This window comes from Ovis aries, chromosome 2 (genome assembly GCF_016772045.2).
Source record: "Ovis aries strain OAR_USU_Benz2616 breed Rambouillet chromosome 2, ARS-UI_Ramb_v3.0, whole genome shotgun sequence".
In the NCBI taxonomy this organism is placed as follows: Eukaryota; Metazoa; Chordata; class Mammalia; order Artiodactyla; family Bovidae; genus Ovis; species Ovis aries.
In genome coordinates, this window is record NC_056055.1 from 3,108,908 (window position 1) to 3,124,480 (window position 15,573).

General features: G+C 52.9%; 1 protein-coding gene across 23 annotated transcripts in view; it reads left to right on the plus strand.

Moving 5' to 3' along the window:
* CDK5RAP2 (CDK5 regulatory subunit associated protein 2) overlaps positions 1-11,692 on the plus strand; it is a 181,388-nt gene extending 169,696 nt beyond the window's left edge. For 15 of the 23 annotated variants that reach the window (XM_027964061.2, XM_042242791.1, XM_027964064.2 and 12 more), the window contains 3 exons: positions 7,996-8,122; positions 11,138-11,184; positions 11,602-11,692. In XM_027964061.2, the coding sequence (XP_027819862.1) occupies positions 7,996-8,122; positions 11,138-11,184; positions 11,602-11,673 (246 nt within the window). In that variant the 3' untranslated portion in view covers positions 11,674-11,692. Of the gene's footprint in view, positions 1-7,995; positions 8,123-11,137; positions 11,185-11,596 lie in introns of all 23 variants that reach the window. The other 8 variants (XM_027964063.2, XM_027964065.2, XM_060410796.1 and 5 more) reach the window with 1 other exon arrangement.
* The last annotated feature ends 3,881 nt before the right edge of the window (positions 11,693-15,573 follow it).

Consider the following 15,573-nt stretch of genomic DNA (forward strand, 5'->3'; position numbering starts at 1 on the left):
TGATTTTGGAGCCCCCCAAAATAAAGTTGCTTACTATTTCCATTGTTTCCCCATCAATTTGCCATGAAGTGATGGGTCCAAATGCCATGATCTTAGTTTTCTGAATGTAGAGTTTCAAGCCAGCTTTTTCACTCTCCTCTTTCGCTTTCATCAAGAGGCTCTTTAGTTCTCTTCACTTTCTGCCATAAAGGTGGTGTCATCTGCATATCTGAGGTTATTGATATTTCTCCCGGCAATCTTGACTCCAGCTTGTGCTTCCTCCAGCCCAGCGTTTCTCACGACGTACTCTTCATATCAAGTAAATAAGCAAGGTGACAATATACAGCCTTGACATACTCCTTTTCCTGTTTGGAACCAGTCTATTGTTCCATGTCCAATTCTAACTGTTGCTTCCTGACCTGCAGCAGGAATCCTGACAGGTTTCTCAAGAGGCAGGTCAGGTGGTCTGGTATTTCCATCTCTTTCAGAGTTTTCCACAGTGTATTGTGATCCACACAGTCAAAGGCTTTGGCATAGTCAATAAAGCAGAAATAGATGTTTTCTGGAACTCTCTTGCTTTTTCCATGGTCCAGCGGATGTTGGCAATTTGATCTCTGGTTCTTCTGCCTTTTCTAAAACCAGCTTGAACATCTGGACGTTCATGGTTCACGTATTGCTGAATCCTGGCTTGGAGAATTTTGAGCATTACTTTACTAGCATGTGAGATGAGTGCAATTGTGCGGTAGTTTGAGCATTCTTTGGCACTGCCTTTCTTTGGGATTGGAATGAAAACTGACCTTTTCCAGTCCTCTAGCCACTGCTGAGTTTTCCAAATTTTCTGGCATATTGAGTGCAGCACTTTCAGCATCATCTTTTAGGGTCTGAAATAGCTCAACTGAAATTCTATCACCTCCACTAGCTTTGTTCGTAGTGATGCTTTCTAAGGCCCACTTGACTTCACATTCCAGGATGTCTGGCTCTAGGTGAGAGATCACACCATCGTGATTATCTGGGTCATGAAGATCTTTTTTGTACAGTTCTTCTGTGTATTCTTGCCACCTGTTCTTAACATCTTCTGCTTCTCTTAGGTCCATACCATTTCTGTTCTTTATTGAGCCCATCTTTGCATGAAATGTTCCTTGGTATCTCTGATCATCTTGAAGAGATCTCTAGTCTTTCCCATTCTATTGTTTTCCTCTGTTTCTTTGCACTGATCCATGAGGAAGGCTTTCTTATCCCTCCTTGCTGTTCTTTGGAACTCTGCATTCAAATGGGTATATCTTTCCTTTTCTCCTTTGCTTTTCGCTTCTCTTCTTTTCACAGCTATTTGCAAGGCCTCCCCAGACAGCCATTTTGCCTTTTTGTATTTCTTTTCCATGGGGATGGTCTTGATCCCTGTCTCCTGTACAATGTCACGAACCTCCATCCATGGTTCATCAGGCACTGTGTCTATCAGATCTAGTCCCTTAAATCTATTTCCCACTTCCACTGAATAATCATAAAGGATTTGATTTAGGTCATACCTGAATGGTCTAGTGGTTTTCCCCACTTTCTTCAATTTCAGTGTGAATTTGGCAGTAAGGAGTTCATGATCTGAGCCTCAGTCAGCTCCCAGTCTTGTTTTTGCTGACTGCATAGAACTTCTCCATCTTTGGCTGCAAAGAATATAATCCGTCTGATTTCAGTGTGTGTGAGTACCATGTCATATTAGGTCCAGGCGAGCACCCACTCCGGTAATCAAAGAAGCCTCCCTGGATGAAGCAGCCTGTCGGTTAAGGGAGAGTTCAGGCTGTCTCCTTGGTAGTCTGAGAGGTATTCCCTCCTTTATCTAACCTGTAAGTTGTTGGACAAGTGCAGCAGGAAGGCAGAAGGGAAATGTGCATTCCACATTATCACCCATCTATTCACCTTCCAACAGCCCTCAGCGCTCCCAGCCGTGTCAGGGAAGTAGCAGTGAAGTGGCTGTTGGCTCGGAAGGCTCTGCTGGGCCTGGCCTTGGGCGTCCCTCTTGGGACCCTGGGGAGGAACCCGGGTGCACCAGGCTCAGGGCAGTGCCTGTCCAGCCGTCGTGTGAGGGAACCTGTGTGTGGGGTGGAGATGCATGTTGGAGAGGACCCCCACCGAGCGCCAGCTCCACACCGGCCTTGCCTTTCCTCCCAGCCCTCCAGGCTCGTTTCCATCTCAGGCCCAGAAAACAAGTGCTCCCTCCCTCCGGCTGGCTCTTTCTCAGCTCTCAGGTCTCAGCTTAAGTCTCACTTCAAGGTCAGGGAGGGCTTCCGATCAGTCGCCATAGCACCCAGCACCCTCTTGGGTTTCATCCCAGCCTTCATCACACGTCACAGGCATGTATCTGTTTAATGTCTGTGCCTCTGTTTTCCAGCGGGGCCGTGTCTATTTTGTTCATATTTCTGAATGGATGAATAATTTCCTCTCATCCTTCTAAACTAGTGCTTGCTCATATGATTTTTGAAGCTTATGTCTAAGCTAAACATTTCACCCTTGATACGATGTTTCTGTCCTCAGTACAGAGTGATGTCTGTTAAATAGACGGGATGCAGCTCTTGTTTCTCTTCCGTGTGTGTGTGTGTATGTGTGTGTGTATCCGTGTATAAACACGAATTATCAGCACGTTGATCTCCCCCACTAGCAAATTAGTCTAGGGACTGGTCAGTGCTTGTGAGGGTTTGCACCTTATTTCTGAGGGTTTCTCAGGTCATGGATTATGCTCACTTTAGCATCACAGAATTTAAGAGCCAGAAAAAGGCCCTCGGAGATGCTCCAAGATGGTGCGGGTACACGCAGACCCCCCTCGTGGTGTTAAATTGCCTCTAGCCACTTTCCTGTCCCTGCCTGTTCCGTACGGCGCCTTTTCTCGGTGTGGAATCTGTGTGAAGCAGATTTCCAAGTCCCCACCCGCAGCTCCAGTGGTTTTTTCGCTGCCTGGTGTTTTCTCTGAGTGGCATTAAATTGCCTTTTGCGTCTCTAAGTCCCTAGGACTGCTCTGGAAACTGTATATCACATGTATAAGTTTATCTAAGAAAGTGTGGGGAGAGATACAAATATGTACACATGTTTGTTTATAGAAGTATTTATAGGGTGGGAGGAATTGAGAGAGTAGCACTGAAACATTTCCATCACCATATGGAAAACAGACAGCTAATGAGACGTTGCTGTGTGACAGGGGGCTCAGCCCGGTGCTCCGTGACAACCTAGAGGGGTGGGGTGGGATGAGGGGTGTGCAGAGGAGGAGGGGACATATATATACTTACGGCTGATTCACATTTTTGTATGGCAGAAGCCAACACAATATTATAAGGCAATTATCCCCCAATTGAGAATAATTTTTTTTTTAATGTAAAAATTTAAAGACTGTTCACTCTGGTCAACTAAATGGCCTGGGAGAATAGCCTCCCGGACCGTCTAGTTGCAGGCTTATTTTATGCTTTCAATCCCAGCATAGCCTTCCTCTCGGCAGGAAAATCACTTTCATTCTTGAAGTTTTATAAGAGATGGTGAAAAAATAAAACATAATTTGTATGGAGTAAAAAAATGTTTTTAAGAGAAAGGATAAACAGTAATAGAAGAGTTTACATATGGGGGTGGGAAAGAAGAGGATGGAAGAACAAGGATAGAAGGTAGATTTCTCTGAATTGATCTTGTTTCATCAATTTGACTTTGAAACTCTATAAATGCTCTATGTAATTATAAATAAAAATTAAAATGGGGGGAAAAGCAATTTTAAAATATTCAAGATAAAATAAACCAACTTTCCTGTATATAACTGAAGGCATAACCACTCAGAGGAAACACTTCACAAATTCCCCGGTGGTCCAGTGGTTCGGACTTTGAACTTCCACGTCAAGGGGCGCAAATTCAATCCCTGGTCAGGGAACTAAGATCCTAGAGGCCGCATGGCCAAACAACAGTAACATTTCATGACAAACACAGTAATTTGATTATATTTTCTTAGTGGAAATACTGAAAGAGCAAGAACGGTCAAAAAATTTAAACTGTTTTTAGTAAATATATTGTTAATAATACTTGTATTGATGTTTTGAAATTACTATATTTTATCATAGGATAAAACAAATAACTTATGTTGAAATTTTTACTCTCAGGGAAGAGAAATGTATATATATGAACTCCTGATGTATTTTCTATTTTAAAAATTTAGTAGTTCTCTTTACTTTTAAAAGACTCTGAAAATGTCCAAGCCAGTCCCAGGGAGCACCCTTGGTGCCAGACTGTGGTTTCTAAGTACCTTTTATGTTCCTAAAGGCAGTTAGAGCTCCTTGGTGAAATGGCTTGATTCCAGGTCTGGGGCAGGATTTGTACAACTTGAGCCTGGACCCTCTTTTCATCCTAAGGAGAAAGGGAGAGGAGAGAGAGTGAAGCTTGCAGATACGCAGCGGTTCTCAGGTCACGGTCCCTGGACGGGCAGCAGCAGCACTATCTGGACACTGGCTGGAAAGGCCAGTTTTCAGGCCTCACCCAAGGCCTGCTGAATCACAAAGTCTGGGGGTGGCCGCAGTGATCTGTTTTTACGAGGCTTCTTGGTAACCCTGAGACCTACTAGATCGAAAGAAACTGGAGACACAACAGTCAGATACAAAACTTGAAGTTTATTTGGATGCTGAGTCAAGCCAGTTAGTTTAAAAAAAATAATAAAAATAAAATGATGATGCAATCAGGAACGTTATCTGCCGACACCTGTTTGGTGATCCTAAGCAGTCACGCTCATCGTTTTAGATGTGATAATGTCATTGTGGTTTTTTAAAAATAATCTTTTTCTCCTAGAGCTGTATACTGAAATATTTTGGGGTGAAACATGATTGGGTTCTAGGATTGATTTTTAAAAATAATTTTAGACTGAGAACGGGCAGGGGTATAGATGAGACGAGTCTGGCCGTTAGTTGATAGCTGTAGCTGCTGAAGCTGGATTGGGTGTCTAGTGGTTCATTCTCCTGTTCTTTCTACTTCTGTAAATGTTTTGAGAGTTTTCATTTTAGAAAAGAATAACAAGCAGCCAGGAAAAAAAAAAAACAAAAACAATTTGAGAAGTCAGGCAGCGCAACTCGTTAAGTCTCAGCTCTGATCTCAGCGCTGTGGTCCTGAGGAAGAGTTGCTCTGTCTCACTCCTGCTGGGGGTCAGGGACTCCGCTGTACAGTAGCATCTCATCTTGCCCTTTCCAGGAGCCTCTTAAGTATTATTAGTCCCGTTTTTCAGAAGTAGGGACTGAAGGGAATCCCTGGTGGTCAGTGGTAAAGAAACGCAGGACACGCAGGCTCGATCCCTGGGTTGGGAAGATCCCCTGGAGGAGATGGCAGCCCACTCCAGTGTTCTTGCCTGGAAAATCCTCTGGACAGAGGAACCTGGTGGGCTAAGTCCATGAGGTCGCAAGAGTCGGTCACGACTGAGTGACTGAATCACCATCGAGAACTGGAATTCACTTGCTCCATCATCTCAGCATCTGGAAGCAAGGGAGCGCTGGAGCCTGCCGTTTTCACCCGGGCGTCTTCATCCTGTGAAAATGAAGATTTTTAGTTCAGAGAGACAGCAGACACTTGTATATAACTCCTTGTCTTCAGTGCTGGATAGAATTCAGGCGTTCAGGGTGCTTTGAGAGTGCAGGCAAACCCACTGCTTGACAGATGGTCTCGCAGCACCTACTTTGAGTCAGTCGCTGGGGAGTCAGAGGGAAGAATTGAGTTCTCCCCTCAGGGAGCTTGTAGTGTAGGTGGGGAAGCAAAACAAGTAATGATCTGTTAGAATCCACCGTGAAGTGGGAAGTGTTAGGGGAAGCCCTGGACACAGTGGGCACCCAGAGGAGCGGTAAGCAACTGAGGCTGTGGTGGGGAAGGTTCTCAAGGAGGGCCTCCTGGAGAAGGTGCTGTCTGAGTTGGCCTCAGAAGGAGAGGTAAGGTTAGGCGGCAGGGTGAGCAGCAAGCGTCCTCCCTGTCTTCAGGGAGCCGCTCCTCTGAGTCTCTGTCCTCTGCAGTGTGACAGGAGGGTCAGGCATCGTCCCTGTTTACAGATGTGGACCCAGGGCTCCGAGTGAAGAGTGACCTTGTCCCAGAATGTGTGGCCTGCAAAGCCGCAGCCAGAGCAGAAGTCTGTGGGCTCTCAGCTTGAGGAGGAATCAAAGAAAACCTTGTGTTTTAATTAGGGTCTGTTTTGGAAGCACTGTCGAAGTCCTTGTAGCTGACACTATTGGTTAATCTTAAAAGTAGGTTAAAGCAGGGAATCAAAAAATGATACATACCTTAAACATCTCAGTTTAACTTAAAAACAGTTCAATGTACATTCATTTGCCATTCTTTTGATGTCGGGCCAGGGCCTTTCCTTTGAATATGGGTCTGCTGATTGAAGTTCCCCGTCTCCTTTCTTTCATAAACTACATCCATAATGTATGTCTGTCACTTCCAATTTCTGTTTCTTGAAGATGAAGAAAAAACTTAGGTACTTGCGAAGCAATTTGAATGTAGAATTCTCCTGGACTGCCTTCCTCCCACATCTTTTAGCGTTGACTCACCCACACCTAATTTGGCAGAAATGTGGGGGTTTTTTTAGTGACTTGCCTTTATCAAGTCTTCTCTGAAACATATACAGGTTCTGTCTTTTCATACACATCTTTCATAAGTTTACTTAAAAATTAAATCACATAGCTGATTATAAGAGCCGTAAACAAGTTTGGGAAGAAACTAAAGTGCCTCTCTGTAAGTCGGGAGCAGAGGTGTTTCAGTGGAGCACAGGGTGCCCTGTGCCGGGCATCTTACAACCCAGGTGTCTTTTGAGGAAGGGAGTGTGCTTCACCCCCCGCACCAGTTCAGCGACGACTAGGCAGGAGGGCTTCTGCGTGCGTGTGTGCGTGCGTGCGTGCGTGTGTGCTAAGCCTCTTAAGTTGTGTCTGACTCTTTGCGACCTCTTGGACTGTAGCCCGCCAGGCCCCTCTGTCCATGGGATTCTCCAGGCAAGAATACTGGGGTGGGTTGCCTTGCCCGCCTCTGGAGGATCTTCTGACCCGGGGGTTGAACCGGCATCGCATTATGTCTCCTGCATCACAGGCGGGTTCTTTACCTCCAGTGCCATCAGGGAAGCCCAAGAGAGTCACCACGGCCTGCATATTTCACGCTAGGGGCCTGGGAACTGTGGGCTTGTCGTCCATCTACTCTCTCCCCGTCTCTGAAAAAATCAAAGCAGGCTCTCCTAATAGATCATACTCCCCCTAATAATATCTTTATATCCCCTTTGTAAGATATAAACATTAAAAATAAACCAGCATTATAGTTTTTTGGGGGGGAAAACTCAATTCTGATAAATTAAAAAAACGAAAAACAAAATATTCCAAATCCCATATCCCAGAAATGGAACACTGTAAACGTTTTTGTGATGTCTCTGTTGTCAGATGGTTTAGACATCTTGATATACATGCCTGTGGATAGAGATATATGCATTCAATTTTGTGAAACCGGCGTGCCCTGGTACACAGGAGCTATTCTGGGTTCTTTTGTCACTAATTAGCATCATCTCTCAATGTCAGTAAATGAAGTCCTACAACATCATTTTTAATAGCTGTGAAATTACTCCGTTGTATATAAGTACCATAATTAAGTTACCTAAATCCCTATCAAAACAAATCAGGTTGTTTATTTTGTCCTGCCGTGAACAGTGCTGAGGTGAACATCCTGGAGCCAAGGCATCTTCTCAGGCCTGCACCGCCCTTCCTTGGGGGTAAATGTCCAAGCGTAGACTCGGTAGGTCGGAGGGTTAAGCGCATCCTAACATCCGCTGCATCTCAGTGGGCCTGGGTGCACCCTGGGCTGCCCTGGTTTGCAGTTCTGCCAGCAGTCCTGAGGCCTCCATCCGGCCGGCAGCACGTGGCTTCTAGCTTTTCCTCAAATACCTTTGTTTGGAAGGTTGAGTGCTTTTTATATGGTTTTGCAGTTCTTCTTATATGACCTGATGTTTCTATTCTTTGTTTTTTTTTTTTTTTTCCTAAATCCCCTTCTCTTTAGACGGGAGAACTGAAGGCAGAGATCAGCAAACTCCACAAAAAACTGTTTGAACAAGAAAAGAAGTTGCAAAGCACCCTGAAGCTGTTGCAGCTGAGCAAGAACCAGGAGAAGGTCATCTTTGACCAGTGTGAGTGGCGGCGGGGTGGCCGCCATGTCTGGGCCGCACCTCTGGGTGGACTCAACCCGGCCCTGGCTTGTCCTGGTGCCTCCTGCGTTTGGGTTTCCTTACGTCCTTCACCCGGGGTCCTCCGAGAGCCTCTGGACGGCACAGCCCCCGCTGGACTGTGGGCTGGTGGCCTGTCAACATCCTTAACTCACAAGGGGCCTTGTGGGCCAGAGCCAGGCAGGAGCATCAGTGACCACAGGGCCCCTCGTGTGTTAGGTCCCCGCGGCTGAGCACAGAATGGCCGGGAGGTGGGGAGACCTCTCTGGGGGCTGTCCAGGGCTGTGGAGGGGTGAGGATGGTGTTGAAAGCTAGTAGGGAGATTGCCCTGGCAAAGTCGCGGATGTCTGTGGGGCTCCAGCCTAGGAGAGCAAGTCCCTTGTAGAGAAGAGGGGCGCTGGGAGGGGGGTCCGTGTGGGGGCAGTGCCACCGGGCTGTGTCTGTGGCAGCGGGCCGTTTGGCTGGGTCAGGTACCTGCAGCCGCGAGGAGGAGGGAGCGCGCTTTGTGCAGCCCTGAGTCCGGGGAACACGGGTTCACAGCGCCAGCAGTGCCTTGCGGCTGTTGTGCCAGGCAGTCCCAGGCACAGGACGGGAACCCTGCCTCCAGGGGAGCAGGCTCCAGAAGTGGGTTCAGACGGCCGAGTCCCCATGGCTGATCCAGGGCCCAGAACCCAGTGCGAAGCCCTGGGTTGGGGAGCCGTGACTCAGGTCGCCCCTTTCCTGCGAGACCGGGAATAAACGACTTTAGCTGTCCAAGCTGTAGAGTCCTCACTTCTAACTGGAGATGGTAATTCCAGGGGACTCAGACTGGCTGGGTGGGCCTGGGCTCTCATCACAGCTTCATAAGAAGTGCCCCTGTCTTCTCCTCTGGGATGGGAGTGATGTCTCAGCTCTCTTGTGCTTCTTCCTGGGACTGGCTGGGTGGGCCTGGGCTCTCATCACAGCTTCATAAGAAGTGCCCCTGTTTTCTCCTCTGTAGGGATGGGAGTGATGTCTCAGCTCTCTTGTGCTTCTTCCTGGGACAGAACAGATGCCCCATAAGCGCTGGTTCTTTGGCTCCTTTATCCCATGAGGCCAGACTGAGTTCTGGGCATGGAGGTGGTGGCAAACCGTTAACCTCTGATGTGTCGTAGCCTCTCCCCTGCTAAGACGGCATCACCATCTCCGTATTTCTCCCCATGGCCTGACCCAGAGTCAGTCTCAGCTGCGGGGAGGGCCTGCCCAAGGTCGCACAGCGAGCGGGCGGCTTGGCCAGGCTTGTGAGTACCCCCAGGACCCCAGGCCCGCCGGCCTCTCCCAGGGCTGCTCAGGCTCTCAGGGACTAGGTGGAAGTTGGGGGAATGTCCCTACCCCTCCCTTTGCCGCCTGTGTCAAGGTGGACACGCCAGCACTGCTCAGAATCTGCCGGGAAAGGAGGGGACAGACAGTGACTGCGAGAGCCTCCCGTGTGGCCTGGGGCCGCCCACTCCACGCCCCGCCTCCAGTGGGCAGGAGCCCCTAGGGTGCTCACTGAGGTCACAGCTGACAGACCGCCTGTCGCCGCTGGACGCCCCTGAGGCTGGGGTCTTCGGGGGAAGGGGTCCGGCGCTGTCAGGCAGACCTGGGCTCTAGGCACGCCTCTGCCTGGGGCCAGCCCTTTCCCACTCTGCCCCACGGGCTTCTCATCTCGGTGGGGGCTCCTTGCTCGGAAGGTGGATGGTGCTGTTCAGATGCGGGGGCCCCTTCAGACTTGGGCCAGCTGAGACGTGACTCGTTTGACACTTTTAGCACCACGATGCTTACTCTTCTCTGGGTCCTGGCCCCTTGGCGAATCTCAGGAGAGGTGCTCTCTCTTCCCAGAAAGATGCATACAACGGCGTACACACAGATTTGCACGTGGTTTCTGGGGACTTAGGATGCCCAAAGCATCACCCTGGACCCCAGCTAAGAACTTCTGGCCTGCAGCGTGGGCTGGGGTGGCGCAGGTGGCAGCAGGCGCCTCCGCGAGTCACTGCGCCCAGCTAGAAACAAGGCCACGGCATCTGCGCCCGCCCCTGCCACAGAGTGCGCGCAGGCTCTGTTGCCTGCAGAGGGAGGCTTTTGTGAGGCAAGAAATAAGTATTTTCTCGAGGCCACTGCATGGCACCTCTTCAGAATAAGCCAGCAGGGAGTCGGTCTCAGCCTCACTGGCCAGGGTCCCAGTCCAGAAGCCTGTGCGTCCTCCCCGGGTGCAGATGGCGTCCCTGGCCATCTCGGAGGCCTGTTGGGGGCGCCTCCTGATGCGGCCCGTCTCCGTCAGTGGTGGCCTTCCCTCTGCTCCTGGCATCTGGGGGGCAGACGGGCTGCGGGGAGAAGCTGTCTTCCTTTACAGCTGTGCCCCGAGGCGGGCCCTCCGCCTGCCCATGGGTTCCCACGCGCTGGGCCTCTGCCTCCAGCCACGGAGCCCAGAGAGCTGCGAGGTGGTCCCGCCCTACCCGCTGCTCCAGGTGGAGCGAGCGGCCGGCGCAGGGAGCCGCCCTGTGTCCGTCCGTCCGTCCTCCCTGTGGTCAGGCGCCCGCCCCGGGACTGCAGTGCCCTCCTGCCTGGCCCTGGCCTGCACCCCTGCGTTTGCTTGGAGCGGGCACTCCCCATTCCCAGAGCGGCTTCTCTGGGGGATGAGGGCTCCGAGATGGGTGTAGGCCTCTCCCCTCCCCGCACTGCGGCCCAGCCCGCAGAGGTGGGCTCGGGGGTCCCCCGACCCTGCCGGCCCTCAGTTTCATCTGTAACGTGGCGTTGCACGCCCTGCCTTCGGCTTAGACTTGAGGGGCTCTGGCCCACCCTCTCTGACGGGTCACTTGGTCCCGGGTATGTGATGAGGTAGACACCTCTGGGTCTGGATGCTGCGGGGCTGTCCGCAGGCCTGAGCCACTTGGGGCTGGAGGCCTCCTCCCTGCCCTTGGCTGGTCCGCCGACTTGGGGGGCGTCCGTGTCTAATCGCCCCATTCTTTCCTCTCTCCTTAGTGGTTGTGACACACAAGGTCCTTCGGAAGGCCAGAGGGAACCTGGAGGTAATGTCGCTTTGAGACTGTCGTGCGGCGGGCGGGACAGGGGGTGGGGCTGGCAGTGGTGTCCTTTTGAAAGATGAAGGTGAAACCGGTCACCTGTTCTCCGCCAGCTGTATTTTTCTGCCTGCAGTGCATGGAAAGTTTCGTTTTATCATGCCTCGTTCTTGATGGTGGTTCTAGTTATTGGTGTGTTGTGTTTTAACCAGTGAGAAATGCAGCGAGTGGTGCCTGACACATAGGGGGCATCTGACACATATTTCATCATCATCTGGCTCTGTAAATATTTACTGATCAAACAGCGTGTCTTTGAAAGTAGTTTCAGAACTACTCACCTTTAACCCTGTCAGGGATCATACTCCAGAAACCCTCCATGTGACCTAAAATTCTCATTTTTCTCCCCCCTCCCTTCTCCTAGCTCAGGCCCGGGAGTGCCCACCCTGGAACGTCCAGTCCCAGCCGACCAGGCTCCTGAGGAGAACTTTGAGCCAATAAAGCTTGGGGTTCCCGCTGAGCTCGTCCTGCCTCTCTGTCACGGGTGGGGCGCCTGCTTTGGAGGGGAGAGGGGCTGTCTGGTCTCTTCCGATGCCCACCCACCGTCTGTCTCCATTTCTCGCCGGCATTAAGCGGTCCTTCAGAAATCCGCCCCCACCCTGGGCCTGCAGAGTGAGCCTTCCATTGCTCAGTCCAGCGCGCACCCCGTAGCCTCCGTGGGGGTGGGGACTCTGAGGTGGTCCGGTCCGCTCGTGTGGCCGCAGGACAGCCAAGCAACCAGCCCAGGTCCTCCGCGCCCTCCTGTCCTTCCAGACGCTGAACTGGGCCCTCTGCCGCTACCCCATAGCTCCCGAGGCGATGGTGGTGGAGGCGATGGGATCGCATCCGCTGGAGGCCTGGGGCTCAGGGAGGCAGAAGCCTGGGCTACAAGTCGGCCTGAGCCCCCACCTCTGCTTCTCACCAAGGGATGGGCAGGTCGGTGGTCAGGAAGGACCGTCTCTGCTTGGCTTCCTGTCATCTGAACACTCATCTTAAGAAATACTTGTGCACACGTACCTGAGTCCATCCCAGTGCGGGAAAGCTTAGGTTTAGTTGTAATGTGGCAGCTCCTTTTCCTAGAAGTCTCACAGTCAAGTTCCTCAAAGGAAGCTCGGCACGGCAGTGTGGAGGGAAGAGGAGGCCTGGTTCTAGACCTGAGTGGTATGCTCCTGTCCTCAGTCGATACACCTGTAAAATGGGAATTGCCCTTCTTTGGCCCAGACCCTGTCACGCAGGTGATCCTGTGCCCTTTGGATGTCACCGAACAGCGAGAGCCCTTCCAAAAACCAGTGTCTCTCAGTGGCGTGTCTCAAGCAAGTTACGGAAGCCCTGCCTTAAGGTTCCATGGTGATGCGCACAAAAGGGGGCGTGTTGGTGGGGATGGCAGGGGCGGGGATGGGGAGGGGATGCGGGCGGGGGCGGGGATGGGCATGTGGTACAGTGGTACAGGCTAACCTCGGGCGGGCGCAAGCCTCAGATTCAGGTCGAAACACGGCTACAGTCAGTGCCTACTTCATCGCTAGTTCTGAGTGCGTGGCCTGGCACGTGGCTGGTGCTCATCCTGTGGGAGCTTTTTGGAAAGTCTGTGAGTGGAGGTCGTGGTCTGTCCCTGACCCTTTGGGTGGCACACACCGGGCGCCTAAGAGCAGGGGCGTCTGGGAGCCCAGCTGGCCATTGGCTTCAGTCGCCCACAGCTTCTCAGGAGCACAGTAATCCAAAGCAGAGCATCTTTTTATCCCCCAGTTGAGAATCGTGTGAAATATTTCTAACCCTGGGCTAGTGAAGGCCCGCCCCCGCTCCCCAGGGAGGTGGAGGAGCAGCCCCATGAGCTTGGACTGGATTTGGGCCAAGAACATCCTCGGCAAATAGGAATGATTTGGACCACGGGGAAAGCTCCCTTGTCCCTGGCGAGTTCATTTTACCAGCAGCTTGATTCAGGAGGCTGTGAAGCCTTCACAGGACAGGCGTCCGTTTCCCCACTCGGGGCAGGAACCACCACGTGAGGCTGAGGAGCTGCACCTGGGAGACGCACCTGCAGGGAACACACACACACACAGAGGAGGGGCTGAGACCCGGCTCTGCCCGCGGGCCCCGCTCGCCCCCCAGGCTGGCGCCCGCCTGATGAGCAGTGGCCGCACTGGGCATCGTCTCTCATCTGCACCGCCTGCCTGTTTCACAGGCGAGAAAGCGGGTAGGGTGTCACCCGAGCAAGTGCTGGAGCCCGAACTTGGGCCTGGGTCTGTTGAGACCCATTCCCAAAACGGTCCTGGTCTCTGGACTATACCCTGTCTCCCCGAAATGCCAGCTCTTCCAAAAGCCTTCAGCTCTCCTCAGCGTCAGGGCCCGAGTAGTCTCCTCTCTCTCTGCCCTTTCCAAGAAGAAGTCTCTGGCTGGCCAGAGCCGGGCCCCAGAGACACACAATTGAATTCCTCTGACCCAGCAGCCCCGAGACCTGCTTGTGAACAGAGCTGTGCACAGGAGAAAGAGTGATCTTGTTAATAAGGCCTCCGAACAGTAGAGGCAGGGAAACCTGCCTGGGGGCTCCCGACCCTGCCAAATTGCCTTTTCAATCTTGGCCATATTTTAAGCCTTGACTCAAAAATTCAGTTATCACAATGACTCGTCCATCCCCAGAGAAGCCCGGGACGCTGCCCTAGGGCCCGGTCGTGTTTACCTCTTGCTGCGGATGGGGCCTTCCCAGCTCATTCTACTGGGCGCCAGGTGGGGTGGGCCTGCCCGGGGCCCTGGAGACCCAACGTCCTGCTGTGGCCTTCGGGGCTCCTCGTAGAACCTGCTTCCATCCCCTCACCTGCCAGGTGACGGTGGGGAAGGGTGAAGGTTTGTAATGGCCAGCTGTGAGGCCCGCCCGGACCTCGGCCAGGTCGCTGGGGTTTGCCTGTTCCTTCCTCCTGAAGGCTCTGCCCTGGCCGTCCCCACCCGCTGTGACTTGTCCCACCCCCGATCCCAGCCTCTCCATCCGTGCTGCCTCCCGAGGCCGCTCCTCACTCACTTCCAGGTGGGCCACCTTGGATCCTCCTCTGTCCCCTGGACCACACACTGCAGTAGCTTCCCGGCCGGCCTCCCCGCATGCACCCACACCAGAGCTAGAACAGCCTTTGGAATGTGGAGGGGACCCTGTCATCTTCCCGGTGTGAAACACTGCAGGCTGCCCTTCGTGGCAGCGTGCCTCGTGGGCCCGGGTGTGCTGAGTCCACTTCCCGAACGGCAGCCGCCTGCCTGCCTGTCAGCTCCCACGCTTCAGCTTCACAGGGCTTCCCTCCGCTCAGCCACAGGACCTTGGCACATGCTGCTCCCTGCCTGCGGGCTCCCATCCACCTCGCTAGCGTCTCTTGTTTCTCTTGCTGGTTGCCTCAGAGCCTGTTCAGAGGGTACTTTCTCACCAGGAGCCCCTACTCCTGTCCCAGGTGACGAGTCCCATCACTGGCACTTGGCCGTGCTTGTGGCTTTGGATTATAAGTGTGATTTGGGGGGGATTATGTCTCCCCCGTCCCTAGCTGGGAGGCCGTGAAGGCGAAAAACGCACGAGATACTTCCTCACCACCCCAGCCCCCGGTGCCAGCCACAGGCCAGCAAACATTCAGTACCAGACACTCCCAAGGCTTCTCTGACCTCCTCCTGGAAGGACTCAGACTGGTGGGAAGAACAGACAAGGATTAATAAGGCCAGTAGGGAGGGCTTGTTCAGGAGGTCCCGTGGCCCGGGCGGGCAGTGTAATACAATCACGGGTGACCCTGTGAAGCCTCGTGGGGGAGATGCTTTTCTCCGGGGAAGGACCGACTGGATCACAGCGGCCTGCCCAGGGTCACACGGCCAGTTGGCCACGGGGCTGGATTCAGTCGGAGCCCCGCAGGCTGCAGGGCCCCGGCCTCCCTCACCGCGCTGCCCGCCAGCACAGTTCAGTACGGTAAGTGCGAGGAGGCGCGAGGGGCTGGGGTGTGGCCCCCTGGCAGGGTGCAGGAGGCTCCTTCACATCAAGGCCCAGTCTTGTCCACGGCTTGGCCTCAGTCTTTCCATCCCGAACAGGAGACGGTGCTGGAGCCGCCTCCAGCCCCCGCTTCCATTCAGGTTTCCCAGAGCTCTTTAAGCGCGTTCATTTCAACCCAGTCTTTGGGGAAGCGGCTGCCCCCACCTTCCCCAGAGGGCAGCACTGGGTCTGGGGGGCCCCTCTCCTGCTGGATCGCGCCGTTAATAAATCCACCCCGTGGTTACCGGCCACCCTCCACAGTCCTCTCTCGAACGCCGGCATCGCCGTCGTCGTTAACAGGCATTCGCAGGAGAGCTTAATTGCAGGTTTTCAGCTTTTAAAAGAGCCCCTGTTTGTATTAGCGCTAGTTTTCCTCT